This window comes from Manis pentadactyla, chromosome 8 (assembly GCF_030020395.1).
Source record: "Manis pentadactyla isolate mManPen7 chromosome 8, mManPen7.hap1, whole genome shotgun sequence".
Classification (NCBI taxonomy): domain Eukaryota; kingdom Metazoa; phylum Chordata; class Mammalia; order Pholidota; family Manidae; genus Manis; species Manis pentadactyla.
The window spans coordinates 128,522,394-128,542,755 of record NC_080026.1 but is presented as its reverse complement, the minus strand read 5'-3'; the positions used below and the strand labels follow the sequence as shown (position 1 = coordinate 128,542,755).

At 38.6% G+C, this 20,362-nt stretch overlaps 1 protein-coding gene across 4 annotated transcripts in view; it reads left to right on the top strand.

Annotated features, from left to right (window-relative positions):
• The first annotated feature begins 5,157 nt into the window (after nucleotides 1-5,157).
• Nucleotides 5,158-20,362, top strand: part of FAM204A (family with sequence similarity 204 member A) — a 30,087-nt gene continuing 14,882 nt past the window's right edge. The window contains exons 1-6 of one of the 4 annotated variants that reach the window (XM_036898785.2): nucleotides 5,185-5,293; nucleotides 8,743-8,924; nucleotides 10,345-10,586; nucleotides 11,421-11,508; nucleotides 11,649-11,679; nucleotides 11,863-11,962. In XM_036898785.2, coding sequence (XP_036754680.2) covers nucleotides 10,353-10,586; nucleotides 11,421-11,508; nucleotides 11,649-11,679; nucleotides 11,863-11,962 — 453 coding nt within the window. In that variant the 5' untranslated portion in view covers nucleotides 5,185-5,293; nucleotides 8,743-8,924; nucleotides 10,345-10,352. Of the gene's footprint in view, nucleotides 5,294-5,319; nucleotides 5,803-8,742; nucleotides 8,925-10,344; nucleotides 10,587-11,420; nucleotides 11,509-11,648; nucleotides 11,680-11,862; nucleotides 11,963-20,362 lie in introns of those variants that run through there. The other 3 variants (XM_036898786.2, XM_036898788.2, XM_036898789.2) reach the window with 3 other exon arrangements.

The following is a 20,362-nucleotide window of genomic DNA, read 5'->3' as shown; positions in this document are numbered from 1 at the left end:
GACTGCCCTTGTACTGTTCACTATGTAACTTATTCACTATGTAAGAATTTGTTCTACATGTAAAAACTTGTTTGTTATGCCTCAGAAGATTGGAGACTGACAAAAATTAGGCTTGGGGTGGAATAATGATTGTGCATTGAGCATTGACTCCCCTATACAGAATTTTATTGTCGTTAACAACCATTTGATCAATAAATATGAGAGATGCCCTCACAAAAAAAAAAAAAAAAAAAAAAAAAGGACAGACGTCCAATGGTAAAATAAATTAGTAACCGGGATGTAATGTATAGCATAAGGAATATAGTCAAGATATTGTAACAGCCTGGTAGGGTGATAGCTGGAACCTAGAATTATGTATATAAATGTTCTACCACTGTGTTGTACACTTGAAACTCATGTAATGTAATACTGTGTGTCAACTACCCTTCAATAAAAAATAATTATTAAAAAAAAAAAAAAAAAAAAAAAAAGATTAGGCTCTCCAGAGCACAAGTTTCATCTGATCAGAATTACTCCCTTGATCAGAATCCTTTCATTCCTTCTATTGTATCAAGGCAGAACTTGTCTATTTGTCTTAGGGAAGGACCCTCCTAGACTGACCCAAGTTGGTTTGTGTCTTACCTAAACCACAGCCTTCCTGCCACCACTCTGCCTTTGTTCACGTGATGCTTCTAAACTACCTTTCCCATCTCTCTTCATCCCACGTGTTGACATCTCCTGTTGTCACCCATCCATCCTCTTCACAAACACCTACTGAGCACTATATGACAAAGATGTGACTTCAAAGGAGCTCACAATTTATTGAGGTAGATTGACTCAATTGACAATAAACTGTATTTCAGTGTAGTAAAGTCCTAGTTGTGCTGTGTATTAACTATTATGAAGGCATAGAGAAGAAAGGCATTAACTGCATAAGCAAAGAAATGTTTAACTCAGGAGGTAATAGTAGACATGGATTTTGAAGGGTGAAAATAAGTTCAACAGGTACAAAAAATAATGGTATTCCAGGCAAAGGGAAGAGTATGTGCTAAATTCCATCTAGTTACCCTTCCATTCTCAGGATTCCTATAATTCCTACTTACATCATGCACCTCACAGTTCTATTATGGTGTAAAATGTATCATTTATAGCCATATTACATGTCTCAGGCTACAAACTTCTTGACAGGCCAGTTCATACACTTCATTTGTATTCTCCTTAAACCTCAGCAAAGTGCTGAGCAATGGACACATAGTAAGGACCACAAAGATGTTGACAGATAAATCTGATAATCTGTCAGCATTTATGTACTCCTTAGTTTTTTTGTGCATAAGTTCCAATAGAACTCATTTATGGACACTATAATTTGGATTTTGTATAATTTTCACAGGTAACAAACTATTGTTCTTTTGATTCTTCCTAATACATTTTTTTAAGAGTAGTTCTAGGTTCACAGTAAAATGGAGGCGAAAGTACAGAGATTCTTTCACATATTCATTGCCCCTACATATGCATAGCCACCTCCATGATCAGTATCCACCCCCAGTGGTACATTTGTTACAATTAATAAACCTACACTGACACATCATAATCATTCAAGTCCACAGTTTACATTACAGTTCACTCTGGCTTTTGTACACTCTATGAGTTTGGACAAGTGTATAGTGACATGTATCTGTCATTAGAGTATCATACAGGATAGTTTCACTGTCCTAAATATCCTCTGTGCTCCGCCTGTTCAATGCCCTTCCCCCAACACACACACACATACATACACACACACACACACACACACACACACACACTCACTCCTTAGTTTTTATGTGTAAGGGAAGGAAAGGAAACTAATTTATTGACTACTGACTACATGCTAGACTCCGGGTGAAAAGCTTTCCATGTATTCCTCCATCTAGAGAGACTGATTAATCAGGCAGTGAGCTGTTTGGGAAGATGAAGGTATTAGGAAAAGGGAGAATAGCAAAGAGTTCAATGTAGCAAACCAGGAATGCCTGAAGAGGATACCTCTGATGGGATCTGATCACTCACTAGGTACTGAGGGGGACAGAGAGGGGATACAGTTTGTTCCTTCAGCCTCTGGGTACACATCCCATTGGGTGGTAATGATGTCTATACTTTATTGTCTGCACTATGCTAGGATTTATCAGGGACTTCACCTTCCATGGGGGCAGGGTGTGACAGTGGGAATAACAGGGGCTTCAGAGTCCATTGAAACTTTCCCAAACCTTGATTTGATATATTACTAGCTGTATGAAATTAGGCAAGTTTCTTAAACCCCTGAAGCCTTAATTTCCTAATGTGTAAAATGGATACAATAACAACTACCTCATAGGATTTTAAGATATTAGTTGCAAAATACCTAGTCTACAGAAATGCTCAATAAGCCTTCCTCTCGTCTTCCCTTTTTTCCTATGTACAACCTATTGGACCTGGAGATTTTAAATGTACATGACCAATAAAGAAAAGTGGTTTTCTTTGGCAACATCCTATATTACAAAAATTTTGTTTCCTCAAATGTCAACTCTTGCCAATGTTATGGTGTTCGTTCTCCAGCATATTCTTGGAAGACTACCATTGCTTAAAGCTGCTTCAGTATGCAAATTTAAAAAGCAAATCCAGGTAGAGAAATTGTCACACATTTTCTAAAATTTGGAACTTCTTTGTTTCTATTTTTTTGCAAAAGGCACTAGACTACTTTTTCTCCAATGCTGAAAATGAGGCATTTTGTACAGATGGAAATTAACTGTACTCTTTTTCAGTTTCAGCAAGAAGCACGTTTATTATATGTTCAACAAAGTCATATTCACTTTTACTAATTTAAGAGATTTCATTATATTTGGGGAAATTTTCATCAATCAGAGTTTTGGCAGCTACCAAAAAAGACTTCCACAGTTAATCTTTTAAAACATGAGTGTGACTTGTAATCTCTATGCTAAAAAAAATGACTGAATATAAGGGAAAACTCTTCATAAGCTATAATATTTCTTGGCAAAGAAAAACCGCTTTATGATTTTTTAAGATATGTTTGAGAATTTAAATGTAATATACATGTGTGAAATTAGTGCCAGATGCATCACAATTCAAGCACAATTCACAAGCTCCATCACATTCCCTGTGACTTAGTAATAAGTATTCAATAATTCTGTTTCATAGAAACAAGTATTTCATTCATAAAATGCAAAGTTTGGCAGATTTCCAGGGCAGGAATTTGCTGGAGGGAAGGTAAATTTATTGATAAAATAAATCAAATGACTGACACTTTTCCCAGAAAACTGGCAAAACAATAATATTCAGAGACTAAAACTCTTACAACCAAAACCAGAAAAAAGTCTGAGCTACTTACATTTATTATAGAAATCCAATAATGTCATAGAGTAAACAATCAGATATTTGGAATTCTTGAATTAACATTGAGAAAATTTAAAAATACATATTCTTTTGAGTAGGACTTTCTAAAAACCTTTGATGTTAAATCTGGTGTTTGTCTTTAGCGTACTTATATTCCTCTCCTATTCTTTGCACATTTATATACACTGAATAATAAGTATTGCTTGACGGCATATCGGTAGCAACAATTCAGATAGTTCTTAAATAGGTCAACATTACTTCCTTCCTATCCTATGTCTCAGTTCTTCCCCTTCTGTGCTCTCTCCCCATTCTGGTCATACTTCCACTGTGAGCTTTTGTTATGGACTAAATGTTTACCTCCCAAATTTCTTTTTTTGAAATTTGAAACTCTGATGCCTGGTGTGGCTGTGGTTGGAGATGGGGCCGGGATCAGACAGAATTACTGTCCTCACTGAGGAGAGTCACCAGATAGCTGCCTCTCTTCCTTGCGCTTTTTGCCCCCTCCCGCACACACACAGAAAACATCACGCAGGCACACATGCCAAGAGAAAAGGGCTTCAGATGAAACCTACTTTGTCGATACTTTGATCTTGGACTTCCCAGCCTCTAGAACTGTGAGAAATAACCTTCTGCTGTTTAAGGCGCCCAGCCTGTGGTATTTCGGTATGCCTGAGCACGCCAGTGCGGCGAGAGGCCCAATGCAACAGCTTGACAGTCTTTCATCCACATCTTTTTTAAAACTGCTTAACAGTTTAAGGATTTTGATTCAGGGAAAACACTATGGAGAAGCTGGACACGTCCGGACACAGGAGTTTCACACAGATCCTCGTATCACTCAGCCCTGCTTCTGTTCTAGAATCAGAGAATGGGAGTATGAGAAAGGGTAGTGACCCAAGCTGGTCAATTCAGTTTTTACTAGGATTCTGGGGTTTATAGAGAACGACTCCACAGATCTGGCTTATCTTCTGAAAGACATCGGGGATTGAGGGTGTGTATAGTTAAGTAATAAGCTTGAACCTCTGTTTACACTAAATCGTGATATATTACTGAATGTCGTGCAAAATTTTTATATATTTCTAGAATGCTTTAAAGAAAGGCATTATTGATAACACTAACACCAATAAAAAGTACACATAGTTAAGGCTGGGAGTTAACCAAGGTAATGTATTAAGAGCTTTATATGTACTATAGCATCCTCACAACACCAGAAAATAGAAAAGTATCCTAAGTCTTCTTTTTATCATTATTATAGAACACTATTCCAGAAAATGGAAGCATTTCTAAAACAGCCCCACTCCCAACACGATCGTATTCTGTCTTCTTGAAAGCACTTTTCTTGTTTTCTTGCTTATTCCTCATGCTCCGCCGATCCCCTCCTTGGGGCCTACACCAGTGGCTGTCACCGGAAAGGGCTCACTAAGCTTCTGGCGCGGAGAAGCAGATGCTAAGCGCCAAGAGAGCAGGACCGTTTTCTGCTACGCAGAGACTGGCAGCGTGCCTGCTCAATAAATACGTGCAGAAAGAAAAAAAGGAAGGGCGGGAGGGAGGAAAAAAGGGAGCTAAGGGAAAGGATGAATGAATGGAAACGTTTCCAGGACAGTCTCGAGGGAATCTGCAGCGACCCTCCCTCCTTGGGGTAGCAACTAATTCCAAGTCTACGCCAGCACGTGCCTCATCCCCGGACACAGGCGTACGGCAGGGAATGGAAAAACAATAAAGCCTAAAAATCGTCCCGAAGAAAGGCGGGAAAGGGTGCAAGAAAAGAAGTAGAAAAAAACGAATCACTTTCGTTTTGTAGACTGAAAAAGCGGAGCTGAACGCGGCCGGTTGCCATGGCGACCCCGAGGCCAGAACGGCCGCGACCCATTGGCTGGGATGCCGGAGCCAATGAGAAGGCGCGGTGTTGGTGTGGGTCCAAGATGGCTGCCGGCCGGCCGGCTCCAGCCCGGTGAGTACAGCTGACGGCGGGGCTGGTGGCTGGTGGGCCCGGGCTCCGGCGTGACGGGGCGGGAAGCACCGGATGCGGTGTGCGAGGGAGCCGGAGTGGGCGGCTTCACAGCCCCTCGGCCGAGCCGGACCCACGGGGGCGTTAGCACGACTGGCCTCCACTTTGCCTGGAAGGGGAGCCGCAGCGCCTTCCCGAGCCTGTTGGTGGGAGAGGGGTTCTCCGCCTCACCCGAGCCAAAGTAAGAGGGGTGAGGAGACTTTTAGTTGGGGAAACCCACTTCTTTTTACAATTACTGAACCCTGGGAAGGAGTTGCAACTAATGAGAGTGTCATCAGACTAGACGTCCTACCCCAGAATCGGCGGCGCTTAGTTCCGTGCCCGGGGCGGGTTCTTCCCGTTTGGGGACCAGCGTGTGGAGCTGCCGCCAGCGCCTGCGGAGGTGCGGATCGTGCTGCCCAGCAGGAAAAGGTGTACCTTTCTAGAGCCACCCTCTTGCACTCTTGAACGTTGTAAGTATTCTTATAGCGGCATCCGACCTAAAATGAGCCTCGAAATGTTACTGGTTAACTGTAAATCTTTCCATGCAGGGTCTTGGGTCTGGGAAGTGTTTTCCCGGCCTTGAGTAAACAAATACTGTTTTTAATTGCAACATTTGCATACATGCAGAATCCTGCTGAATAAATATTATATCTGGGTAATAAGATCGGTAACTTAAATTTGAACTCAGGAGTGTGATTCAGTTGTAGTTTCTCTATTTGAGAAAAGGGAACACATTTATTTCATAAAAGTGAATAGCACATTTACAATCATATTGATGATACATGCTTAAAAAATATTTTAGTTAATTAGTTCCAAGCCGCGGAAACTGATTGTTGTGTAAAGTATTTAACATGATGGTGGGTGGTGCTTTGTAATTATTATAGAAGTAATATTAAATTCAGATCAGACAAGGCTCAGATTTCTGTGATTATTTCTAATTGAATACAGAAATATGAGAAATAAGACAGCTTCATTTGGTGAAAATGGAATTGAAATTTTGGAATAGTAGAGACAGGAGATATTTACATTAAACTACTCAGATTGGGTTTTGGTTTTAAACAGTTGCCTGGTCTTCCAGAAAATGTGACATTACTACCCAGATTTCTGAATGTGACTTTGATGCATGCAATTTAGTATAGCATCTTAACATTAATTTCTGCACTTAAAAAGTGAGAAAAAAATTATTCGAAATCGAATTTTAACAGAATTACAGACTAGAGTCGTCCTTCACACCCATTCTCCAATCTTTGTCTCCATGACTATATTTCTACTTAAACTCAACCCTCTGCAAGTTTAGAAATTGAAGCCATAGAGTTCTGTCTTTGCAAAATAAGCATATCACAATGCATTAGGCAAGTCAGTTACCCCAAATGCAAAAGGGGTTTAAATAGTAATTCCTAGTTGGAAGGGTCATTGTGAGGATTAACTGTAAAAGAGTGCCTGTCATTTTGTTTGTATGTCATGTATAGCAGTGACCTGCTTTCTTTTCCTTTCTGGTTCTGTTGCTTCTGCTGTAGCTGGGGTTTCCTTCCCTTTCTCCAGAGCATCTTTCAGATGTCCTGTGTGAAGTGCAGAGTTTTAGAGTCTAGTGAAAACTAGAAATCTTGGCTGTGGTGGCTAGGTTGAGGAGGGAAACGTGCCTTACTGGGGTACTGTGGTCTTATTAGCATTGCATCTGGCTGGTATAGCACATCTCTTGAGAATGTCTGAGTAATTTTCACATGTAAAGGGTAATTTGGAGTTTGATCTGCTTTCAAATAAACAAATATACCCTGAAGACTTGGGGTGAGAGACACTTCAAAGACCTAAAGGATTACCCTCCAGAGCACCCAGAACAGGAATAACAGGAGGCCTAACGTGGGACCAGTTGGTACTATAGTGCAAATGCATGAATGACATGTATATGCTGGGAATAGAGAGACAGTGTTTTTTTACATAGCCGAAAGCAAGTAACAAAGCAGCCACTCCATAATGGCTGATTTATAGTCAAGCTGCTGCTCAAGCTGCTGCTCAAGTGGGCAGCTCCACTTTGTGCCACAGAGTTGTTCTTGTGTGTGTGTTTGTTTACAGTCACAAGAGAATGGCATATAACTTTAAAGATGTTCAGGAATTGAGTTCAGAAACATACCTTATTTGAGTTTTGCCTTATTATATGGATTTGGATGTAGAGTCCACTTTTTTTAAGTTAATTTTTCCTTTTCCAGTGGGCACGCACAAGAAATTAACATACAGCTAATGCCATACTGAAGACAGTTCTTAATGCCACATCACCAAGAGCTAAAAACAGATGATTTTGAGAAAGTCCAAAAAGCAATAAAAAATGCTTAAGGGCTGATGAGGAAAGGCATCCTGTCTCAGGGCAACTGAGGCTGCTCCCAGGGTGAAGCACATTCAGGTGTCCAGAGCATAGACTCACCCTGCAGAGGTGCTGAAGCAGTGGTCCAGTGGAAGAACTGTGCCCATCTGAGAGGCACATGCCTTTCATGAGCAGCCACAACCAAAGTCTGGGCTGAGTGGTACTTGGCTACTTACTGATTGACAGAGGCTTACCATGTGTGTGTATATATATATATATATATATACACATGTTAGGCATTTTTGCTTGTTTTGTATATTGCTGTCTATGTCTTGAAGAGTGCTTAGCATCCAGTGGTCATGCAAAAGATGCTATGGATAGGGAAAAGATACAGTGGTTTTAAACATAGACCTCCAGTTATGCTAAGCAAGCCAAATCAGAAATTTGTGGTGATTCTCAAATCCTGAAATGGATGAGACTAAAGGTATATTACATACCTGTGGCAAAGTCATGTTGGAGCTTATCATTGCTCCCCTCCGCCTGCTCCTCCAAACAGTAGAAATATTTTTATTACTAGCATAACATCTATTTTTCAATATTGGCATGTTTTACACATCTCCTTTGTGTTAACAAAGTATGTCAAGATTACCTCCATTACAACCTTTAAAATATTCAGGCTGGGTTTAAGGGTGGATCTAGGTTTTATGATATAGTTCTTTGGAACGACCTGTGCTGAGGAGGACATGAAGCATAAGCTCCATTATCTTCCTGGTAATTTGCTTCTGGTTTTATTTGTTCCATTCAGAAAACTACACACCTCCATTTTTTATAGGAACTTAAGGTCAAATTGTGGAAGTCAGGAAAGTAAATGATTTGTATCAATTGTTTAAGTTGATGCACGTCAAACATGAGATACTTCAGAACTATAGTATGAATGCTGCTATCCATAAAAAATTATTAAAATGCAATACATGGCCACAAAAATAATAACAGCATAAAGAATTTAGTATTCAGTGGATCCCTGGAACCTCCTATTTGTTGAGTATTTTCATGACTTATCTCATTTAATCCTCAAGATACCTCTGTATGCAGCTTAATTATCTCTGTATTACAGATGAAAAAACTGAGGGCCAGAGGTGTTAAAAATGATTTCCTCATGCCAGTAACAGACAGTGGATCAGGATGGCAGGAGCAGTTTGATGCCAGAGCCCTTCCTCTTTAAAAGCCAAGAGAATATTTTGGAGAGGATGTGTCAGAGAGCTAACAACTGATGAGGCTGGACCAAAACCGCAGAAGGTAGTAAGATCTGACTCTGTGGACCTGGGAGGAGGTCCTTAAAAGTTATCCAGGATCCATTATTCAGAGTAATGCAAAATCGTGTGATGCCTTTGTCTCAGAGACAACGGTGGTGGTTTTCTTACTAGATTAATCACAATGGGGGGCAGAAAACTCGGCAAAAAAGAATCTGTCATCCCATTTTATTCATTCAGGTTGATAGTAAATCATGAGCAGTTCAACTTCTCTATTTTAGGCATCTTTTGAACAAACTGGTTTTGCTTCAATATGTATGCAAAAATAGACTGTGCCATGGAGATTAATAATGAAAATGTATTCAATTATAATTTTGGCAAATGATTACAATTCCAACTTTTAAAAATCATTTTTATTAAACTTAACAGTAGTTAATGATTCTACCAATGGGCCATATAGCTAATGATAACTATTATCCTGAACTCTTAATATTTATTTCCCAAATACAGTATTATTTTAAAAAACTATACATTTTTGTTAAATTATTAGGATTATACTCCATTTAGTATTATTTTAGCAAACAGTATAAAATCGAAAACTAGGACATCCTTTTCACCACCTTTTACTGAAACTACTTGTGCAGCTAGAAATTTTCCTTTAGTAATTGTTTTCCTACTCTTAGTAAGTGCCCTCAAGGTTTTATACATTCAAATACAGGTGAAACATCTAACTTTCTTTTCTTTTCAAATTGATAATAGCTTGAAATACTCTATTAGTGTATATTGTTGGACTTGTAACATTCTTCAACAATGAATGCTGTACTGATTTTCCTTTTTTTTAAAGACAACACTGCCCACATATTTAGATAATGAAGATTCTGTTTCTTTAAGTTACTCATTTTTAAGTGGGCCTTATAACTAATTTGCTTGAAGTACTTTACTTTTTAAAAATTTATACAAGCAAAAATTTTAATTATTTTAATATGGAGTACATCCCATTTCAAATTATTAAAAAAGCTTGGATGACTGTTCCAAAAGTCATTGATATAGTTATTAGAAGCCTAGGTATCTTTAAAAAAATTCTTTTTTATTAAGGTATGATTGATACACACTCTTAAGAAGGTTTCACATGAAAAAACAATGTGGTTACTACATTTACCTATATTATCAACCCACACCCCAATGCAGTCACTGTCCATCAGTGCAGCAAGTTGCCAGAGATCCACTATGTGCCTTCTCTGTGCTGCACTGTTCTCCCCGTGATCCCCCACACCATGCATAATACCCCTCAATCCCCTTCGCCCTCCCACACCCCTCCCCTTTGGTAACCACTAGTTCATTCTTGGAGTCTCTGAGTCTGCTGCCATTTTGTTCCTTCAGTTTTGAGAAGCCTAGGTATCTTTAAATGGTTTTAAAATTCTTTCCATGTCTACTTTATATATCTAAATTCATCTTTGTCCCCTTAGAAGAAAAGATGTGGAGTGGGCTGCTACCTCCTGGCCTAAATGAAAGTGATGTTGAGTTGAATTCTGAAGATGAAGCCACATTAGAGAATTCTGGACTTAACTTACGGGAAGGTAAAGAAGGTGGGGCCATTATAAAAACAGAGATCTCAGATTGTCCTGCGGATGGACCCAAAACTGAAGCAGACACAAATGTAAATGCCTATGAAGAGTGTCCCTCTGGAATTTCCTTAAATATGTGGAAGGTAGGTTTTCTCTGGTGTATTCTTATGAAAGCCCTGCATATGTGTTTCTGCATGCTGCTGTGTATATTTCTGCAGTGGTCAGAATGCATGTGTTCTTGGGAGGAATAGGTAGGGCAGATGAACTCAGAATACTCTGTGGGTCTGTTGTCAGCCTTTTGGCCACTCAGATACTTGCTTTCATTTTTGTTTTGTTTTTCATAAAAAGAGGAAGAAAAAACTTAATAGGACTGGCTACTTCACCTACCCAACACAAAAGGAGTTTCTATCTTAATTTTATCTCTCTTACCTGTATGAATCATTGAAATTTACTCTCATTATCAGATTGATTTATTTAGAAATAAGTTAAAGATAAAAAGTTTGTCTTTAGGATAATGCCATATTGTACTGGTTACTGTAGCTGTATAATTAGTCTTGAAACTGTATTGTATAAGGTCCTCTCATTTCTATTTTTTCTAAAGTTGGTTTGGCTATTCCAGTCCAGTTCTCTTCCATATAAATTTTAGAATAATCTTACAGACTTCTGCCAAAAAAACCCCAAAAAAACCCTGCTGGGATTCTGATTAAGTTATATTGAATCTATAGACCCATCTGAGGAGAACTGACACTTTAACAATAAAGTCTTGAAACCCACGAAGGAAAAAAAAAACTCAGGTTGTGGAAGAATCCTGGAGAACAGAGTATCTCGAAAAGAGATGAACTGCTTGCATTATATTTATATTTTTGTAAATGGTAGAATATAATGATTTTTATTGCTTACCACATTTGTTATTTTTTGAATGTATGTTCTGCTTCAAATGTATTCGCTTTTCATTTTTTGTTTTTACTTTTATATAGAAATTTCAAGAATTGCATAAAAAACATTCTGAACAGAAAACCGCAAACTCAAGATTCAGAAGGAAAAAAAGAAAACGCTCCAGAAAAGGTGTTTTGTTTTAATTCAGGTCCATTGTCAATAGTGCTAATGTTAAATTGTGACTAATTGAGCTCAACAATTTTTAATAAACATAATTTTGAAATAACAACCAAATACTTAGGTATTGACATGTTGTGAATTCTTTTCAGGTAAATTGAAGAATGAAGAGGAATCTCATAGGTAGGTAAAATCTACATTTGTCTATTCTGGACTGTATTGTGGAACTTAAACTAATAGCTGAACTACTTACCTTTGAAACGTAAGACCTAGTTGTTGGAATTTAACTGTAACCAATTAAAAACAGTGAAAATAAATTTGAGTACATTTTGTGTAAAATGTAAGTTATTGTCTGTCTGCTTGTAGTGAACAGACCTCAAGTGAAACCCAGTGGAAGGAGCTTACTCAGTATTTTGGAGTCAATGATAGATTTGAACCACCTGTTAAAAAGAAAAAAGTTGACAAGGTAAGATTTTTTTATTGCGTCTTCCATTATCTGGTAGGAAACGTTTGCTGTTAGCCTTGCCTATAGTAGTTCTCGTTAATTCATTCAGCGAGAAAGTTAGAATGTCTACTGTGTGCCAAACAAGATACTAGGTAAACAAGTAAATATATAGTTATAAGTCATGAAAAAAAAAGTATTAAGAAGGAAATGGACAGGGTATTGTGAAGAGATTGAAATGGAGGCTTCACTCTCCCTAGGGTGGTCAGGGAATGCCTTTCTCAGAAGATGCCATTTCACTGAGGCCCAAAGGATGGGAAGGAGCTATGTATATAAAGAATGCAGAGCTAACAACCTGGATAAAGATTCTAGAGAAGAAAGTCATCATGGGACATTTGAGTAACTATAACAAGGTCAGCCTGAGTGGAATGGAATCAGTAAGGTAAAATTGGAGAGGCAGGCAGGACCTTAAGGGGCATAGTAAGGAACTGGGTTTTGGTTATAGTGAAACTGAGAGTCATTCAACAGTTTTAAGTTAAGGAGTGAGGCATCTACGTTATGTTTGAAAATATTGGCCTTATGCAGAGATTGGACAGTAGGGCAGCAAAAGTGGATGAAGAGAGAACTGTTAAGATAATCTTCCAGGCACGAGATGGTGGTTGAATACCAGTGGTGCAGCTGAAGATGGAGAAAAGTGGATTTGAGACATACTGTCGAAGTAGAATTGACAATATTTGCCTCTGCATTGCTTATGAGATAGTGGGAGGATCTGGGGCATGGGGAAGGAAAGAGACACATTCAGGGCTTACCTTGAGCAATGGTGTGAATACTGAAGCTAGTTACAGAGATGGGAAAGCTGGTTGGGAGAAGATTTAGAGAGGGGCCTATCCAAAGTTCATTTTGAGGCTTGGGTGGTATGAGCAAGCAGGAATAGAGTAAACTGTTGGTAAACTGAGGCAGGAGCTCAGAGGAGAATCTGAGCCTGAGGTACACAGCGAGAGACATCGGTCTGTAAATTATGTGAATACTTAGTAGAGGCTTGAATGAATAACTTACATATTCATGTAGGGAAATGTTGACAGACTCTAGGAGCATGAAAATTGAGCACTGAGTGGTAGGGCTGAAAGCACGGTTGAAGCCCAGGTGTATTGTATCCTGCATGTGAAGACAGATGCCTTTCGTGAATCATTGCTGTAGACTACTATGTGTACATGGAGACCATTACCGTTTTCTGGTTCATTGATCTTTCTTGTGAAAAACTACTAATTTAAAATCCATTATTGGGTAGTATTTCATCATTGAGGGCATGTGCATTAAGGAACTGACATAAGAACTTTGCATGTGAGCTTTTTGGTTCCAACATTGCCAAGAATTCCTGTCATCTGCTTCCTAGTACATTGGGGAATTGAACCCAGGATCACTTTCTGTGGCACCTAATTACTGCTACTGAGCAGTCTCTTTTTTTACAAATGTTCGGAAGGTGCAAAAATGCTAAGTTTCTTACAAAGAAAGATAACTGGTGGAGCTGAAACTGAAACCCAAGCTTTATTACACCATTGTCAATTCTCTAGCGTCACTGCAGAAGGGACTGGTAAGCATTTTAAAGTATAATTACCAAGCTTTTAACCCTTGTGATTCCAGTGGTCTGGGAGGAGGGATCTTGTGAGAAAGTTGCTCTCAGTTGTACCAAACCTGTTCTAAAGCAACAGGGAGCAGGCTCATTCTGTCAGCAGTGGTCTACAGGCCATCTCTGGCCGATGTGCTTTAGAGTCCCAACCACTGACTAGATTATTCTTTTGAGGGAAGGACTGGTTCTCATCAGAAATATTTTTTAAAGGTTTACTTGTCGGTTAGATGATCTTTGATCTTCAGTTATATACAGAATTTGTTAGGTTTTCTCGTAATTATATTGTTTTTAGAAATGTCTGAATTGTTTCTTAGCAAAGTTAAAGCCATTTAATAACATAAAGATATTAAATTGTTAACCATTCTAAACTTAGAGATTTTTAGAGTATTTCTTAAAATCTCTGTGGCAGAATTTTATTGTTACCTTTCATATATGAAATTGTACTTTCTTGATACTGGCCAGATATGGTTAAGACTTACTCATTGTCTAAATTTTGAAATTTGGGTAGTTATAACTTTAATAAAAGATACTGGGATTCCTTGTGCAAAATTTTTTAAACAAATTTTTGTCAGTTTTACAAAGTAGGGTTCTGTTTCATACATATTAGGTGTATTCTAGAAAAAAGTTATGCCCAAGTACCATTCTAAAAATGAGATTTCTGTGTAAAAGAAGACTTACAAATTATTTTGTAATCATCCATTGATCTATTTTATAAGTTTAGGTTCTCTTAACGACTGGCATTCCTCCATATGAATGGTGACTGACAAAGAACATTAAGGCAATCTTCTAAATGAGGAAACTGATGGTGGCTGGGCTTCTGTCTGCCCAGGATTTTACCAGCACTTAATATTCTATAAATAAATGCCGGCATAAAAGGCAAGGAAAAATTCTGTGAGGCCAAAGAATTTCATATTCTCTTGGTGGTTCAGCATAATTGCCTGCCGGCAGGTTCACACTCATCCTTTGGTTTGGGATCGCTGTTTGACACAGACACCTTTTGCTGTCATGCTAAAGTCTCTGCTGTGAATGCAACAGAGCAAATAGACATTAAAGAATGTCCACATTGGAGGCACCAAGAAAAAAGCTAAGAATAAACCAAGTCTAGCAGATAATAGCTACTGCTCAAGAAATCTAGAGAGAGGATTGTGAAAATCTGTGGTGAAGTCTGGACAAAACTAGCATGGATTTCTAGTTCATTATTTTATTTCTTTGAAGCAGAGGCTGGTATGTTACCATATCTGAGAGAGCCTTTTTATTCTGTGGTCACTCAACCCTCAAGAATGGTAAAACAGAACAGACTTCTTAATCTTGTGTCCCTTGTACGGTCCTTTTTGTCTGGAACATTGCCAAGCTAAAGCTTGCGTAACCACGGATATGTATTTATGGCACTTCTGTCACCTGCTTCCCTGACATTGCAGAGAGGATTGTAGTTTTAAAAGTTACTTTCCTAATATCCAAAGCTGTTTTAAAGTGTTCTTTGTATTAAATACAGCTGTAATTGTGTTTCTGGCAGCAGTCCTGGACTTACTAAAAATTCAGTAATCATAACATAATTATTTTGAATTTATGTGAGAATTTCTTCAGAATAAATTTTACTCATTAGTTTCATTATAAATGTCTCAAGTATTCATTAGTTGAATCGATTTGATTAGTCAGCAGTCTTCATTGAAGTAGTTTTATATATACTTAATGAATACCTTTTGGCATGAAAGCCAAAGGGATACTTTTAATTAATAATTTTTAGAGTTAATAGTACATTGTCTTTGATTGTTTTTTGTTTTTTTTTTAGTTGTTTACACATGGAAACTACTATTGTATAGTGAAGCTTTTTTAAACTTAATTTTTTAGCAGAATGCTTTTTCCCACAGATTCTTACGTGGGACTGCTATACAATGATCACTGGAAGTCTGGCTTTCTTGGTAGGGGAGTGGAGGCTGTGGAGGGGCTGGGGGCTGGGGGGAGTTGCAGTAGTACCATGATATTCCCCTGGCGTCAGTTACAGTGTCCTCTCTTGATCCCTGGGTGATCGCTGTGGGGTGGGTGGGTAGAGCTAGTATCAGTCTCATAATATAGATGAAGAAACTGAAGCCTGGCATGGTTTGTCTAAGGAAACAAACAAATGATACTTTGACTCAAGTCATTTAATCCTAAATCTAGATTTTTCTGAGCTAATAGCCTGAATTAGTTTTTATTTAACCTGATTTAAATATTTTAGGTAGGTATGATTTATATTTACAGGTAACAGTACTAATTCTTAGTTCTTTTTCTCCCCCTTCTTTATGGAGAGATGACCAAATTTTTTTTCCCTAGATATTTAGGTCCAATTACAGTCCAGCAGCCTTTAGTGGAAAATTCATTTGTATGAAGCTTTATTGATTGAATATATTACCCAAGTAAGTAAATATTGTGTAGCAAAACTTCTGTAGAAATATTTTGTGGTACAATTGACTTAAAGAGTTTGAACCACATATCAGAAGAGATTCTCCACATACAAATAGGATAGTGGGTCCTTAATGTTAAAACTAGGACCCGTAAATTTCTTAGGTATTTATACTACTGTTTTCTTGGTATCTGTAGCAAAATTGCTAATTGGAGGTTACCTGTTGCCTCATGGGAACCTGACACCAGCATTAGATGATTTCCAGCTGTGGCCAGATTGCCATCCCTAGTTTGTCTGTATTGAGGTATATCTTAAACTAGATTCTGATTGCTGCCAAAAGGCATCTAGAAGCACACAGATCCGTGTAGAGTTTCAGCAGTGCTTCTGTGCCTCCTGTCATTCCTATGGTATAAAAGGTGTCCTAGATCAGGACATAATAAAGGTTATTCTTGGGTCCAACATAATTTTTAAAGCCTTAATATGCATATCTCATTTCTTGAGGCTGCTTACTGACTCAAAGTTGAATTCTTGGGTCTTAGGTTTGGGGCTGAGCCCTTGACAAACTATGAGGTCTGTAGCCATGTAGAGCTAAGCCTTCTCTTTGTTTTAATGGTATCCTGACATTTAGGTATAATATGAACAACATATTTTTTGATTGACTACTATATTCCAAAAACTTTGCTTGGTATTTTACATATATTTTCTTTGACCCTTACCGTACCCTGCAAAGAGTGTGGTATTATTATCATTACAGATGAGATAACTACAACCTATAGAGGTTTAGGAACTTACCCAGGGTTTTTTGGCTAGTATGTGAAGGAGCTGGAATTTGAGCCCCATGTCTGACCTCACCAGCCATGCTCTTTGTAAACTGTTATTAACTTATGTTTTTAAGAACTATACATAAGTGGGCATGTAGAGATGAAGGAACCTGCAGGACATGATTTACCTAAGGATGTTTTTTTTACTAATGTAAGCATTCTGAATGTATTTGGAATGTTAAAATGTTCTTATGGAAGCAGAAAGTTTGGAACCAGAAAATTTTCAAAGCCAAAAGGAATGACTATATTTTACTTAAATTAAATTGCCAAAAAAAAAATGGTGGAAAAAATGTATCTACTGAAAATTGGTGGCAATTGAATTAAAAAAACTTTCAAAAGAAAGTTGAACCTGAAAGTGGAATTCTAGGTTTTATTTCTGGGAGAGAATTTTGGTCATTAAGCCAATGCTTTTTTTTCTTTAAGGAAACAGGCTTGTGAGTTAAGTACTTCATTTACCCAGAGCTGTGTCCACATTTCTTGACTTCTGTTTCCATGCTCTTTCTATGATATTATGCCATCTCCCTTAGAGGCTGCTTTGAGTGGCTGGGGGAATGGAAGTTGGTTGATGGTGCAGAGATAGATTTGTAATTTTAGTTGATTTATTTTTAAGTGAAAATTGTATCTATAAGCTCAACAGTTCATAGAAGTTTCTAGAAGAGGGGAGTGTTCTTATTTTCCACTTCTGTGACATTAACTATAAGCTGTGACTCAATGGTAACCAAAGGGAAGTTAAGTTAGCAAGTTGTTGCAGCACAATGACTTGGTAAGTAGACTACTGGTTCATTCATGGGCATTGGTGGTAAAAATAGAGTGGATCTCTTTTTACTGACTGATCTGTGGTAACTCTAAGTCCTGAAGTAAAGGCGTACAGTACCCAGATCTTATATAATCTCCAGAAACCTAGATAGTTGGAGGGAAACAAACAGCTGTTATGTGGAAGAAACAGGACAGGATTACGAGCGGATATTAGTGACTAGGTTGCCGAGATGAAAGATTGGAGCAGATGAAGTCTGGCTTGAGGTGTCTGGCTACCCCAGAATTTTAGGTGCAGGGAATGTTGAAGTTTGATTTCAGCATTTTATTTTCATATATCTCAGTGGCATTTGAGGAAGGTGAGACCATTGGGCCATTGCATTAGCATTTCTTAATTAAAATACTTTACTTCTACTATAAAAGTAAATAAAAAGTTCCAGGAGTAGTTATTCTAAGCTCTGGGAACCCAAGATGGAGAAGATACTCTCCATGCCCTCAAATAATATATATTCTAGTAGTGGGAAAGATTTATATATAAATAAATCTGCAATAAAATGGACTCTATTTTAGCCATAGGGTTATTATTACCATAACATTACTGCTGGGGAATTCCCTTGGGAACTTCTCAGCACAGTGGGTATGTGGTAAATGTTCCCCATTTGGGTGGGTCTTTTCAGTACTAATGCAAACATGGATTACTGTCCTGTGAATATTAACTCAATAACTAGGCTGACTGAGTGCCTCCTGTGTGAGAAGAACTGGGCTAAATGCTGGGACACACCAAGCTAGTAACACATATGTCTGCCCTTAGTGAGCATAGAACTGAGAGGGGACACAGATGCACAACTCACTGTGGTGTGTCAGCCTTGCAGGTGCTAAAGAGAGACGTGAAGTGCAGTGGCAGCCCAGAGTGGGGAAAGCTGTAGGTGCTGGGCCTGGGGAAGGGTGTGGCAGGGTAGTGGGTATGTAGAGATGAAAGAACCTGCAGAGAGAGAGTCGGGGAGAGAGAAAAGAAAACTTAAAGAGCAGAATTCTGGGTAACATGCAAGCAGGTGGAATTGTAATGAGCACAGGTGGGAGGGCTAGTCTTGGGAAGAGAGAGTGTTCTTCCTTGGAGGCAGTAAGGCCAGAGGAACACAGTAAGTGAAGACACACCTTTGTGGCAGGTGAGAGGAAGGTCCCAGAAAGGACATACATATTCTTGGTTCTTTTCTTACCCCCTCCCCTTGCCTCAGCCTCGCATGAAATAGGGGTAGAGTTATGATCTGCTGGAAAGGAAGATAGGGTTGAGAATATCTAAAAAGTTGGAAAAGATATGTAACAACTTCTTAGAGGAATGTAGGAACTTACAGGGCTGAATTGAGTGCCCACCCAGCTGAGTTTGAAAAACAGCTTTTAGTGAAGCCTGTGAATTGTCTGGTTTTCTCTGACATAGCTGGGACACCTAGATGTTAAAGTAGTAGGAACAAATAATTGGGAATAACCCAAACAAGACAAGATGGTGGAGGAAACTGAAATTTTTACTTAGGTCAGTGGTTCTCCAACTTTAGTCCACTTAGAATCAGTGTATTTGTGGGCCCGACCCCCAGAGTATCTGATTCAGAGAATTTGCATTTCTAACAAGTTCCTAGGTAATGCTGCTGCTGCTGGTCCAGGCTGAAACTTTGAGAACTACTGGCTTAGAGTCTGGTTGAAAAGATTAATGATGGGTTGCAGGCTAGGGAGGGAAGATAGGAGAATCCAGAAAGGGACTGAAGGACTATGAGAAGAAATAGGGTGTTGGATTCAAATGAAGACAAGGCAGGTTCACTGGCTATGGAGACTTGGGATAAATGGAAGAACAGAATTTTGTGTTCAAAGAGAATTCCACATTGTAAAGCTGTTTATTCATGACCTACAACAAGCCTGTTCAGAGTATTGGTCTTCTAAGAAGTGAAGAGCTTGTGCCTGAATGTAACTCAATGTAGTACTTCCTTCTCTGAGAAAGTCTTGTCTTCCTCCCTTACCCCACCTCCCCTAACAAAGTCACCTAGACAAAACTGCATAGTCATGTAGTTGATGTGCATTATGACACAGCTCATTTCATGAACTAGCACTATTTGCAGACCACACTTACAGTGTCACTGGCCTAGAGTATAGACTCTGGGCTGGGGTGTTAATTAGAGGTCCCTGAAGATGAAGACTGTTGGAAGAGTGAGTCCAGGATGATGATTGGCCCATCGAGAGAAGAGTTCTGCAGAAACACAGGAGAGAAATATCTGGAGACGTATCGATAATTGTAGAACCAGAGTAGGAGAAGGGTAGTAGAGCCACATGGCCTAGGGTCAGAGGCTGAGGGGCAATTGAATGACAATCTCAAGCTCAGCTAGGAGCAAGGAAAAGAAGCCTTTTGTCCTCTCAGATCCTTAGGTGAGATGAAGGATTGTGGAAGGAATGATCTTGAATCAGTACGGATATCAGTGATGATCTCACTGGTCTTTGTTTCTGTAATTTTTCTAGGCAAATAGTGTGTGAGCATTTTTAAATGAACACAAGGAAACAGAGGCTTATACTTACTTCACCAAGCTCAAGGTCTTATTTCAAAAATGGCAAAATTTCTTAGTTGACTGGTATAATGAAGCAGTACAGTGATGCAAGAGACATTCCTAGGACTTTCTTTCATTTGATAAGGAGGGAGAAGTCAGTTAACTGAAAGTATAGAAAATATCCTAGATAAGCAATTGTTAGGATAAAATTTTCTATATGTTAGAACATTAAAAAATTGCACAAGCTAAAATTCAACGATTTAAGTATCACTCCATAAATGTGTGATGAATCCTACCTAGTCTGTTTGATAATACAAC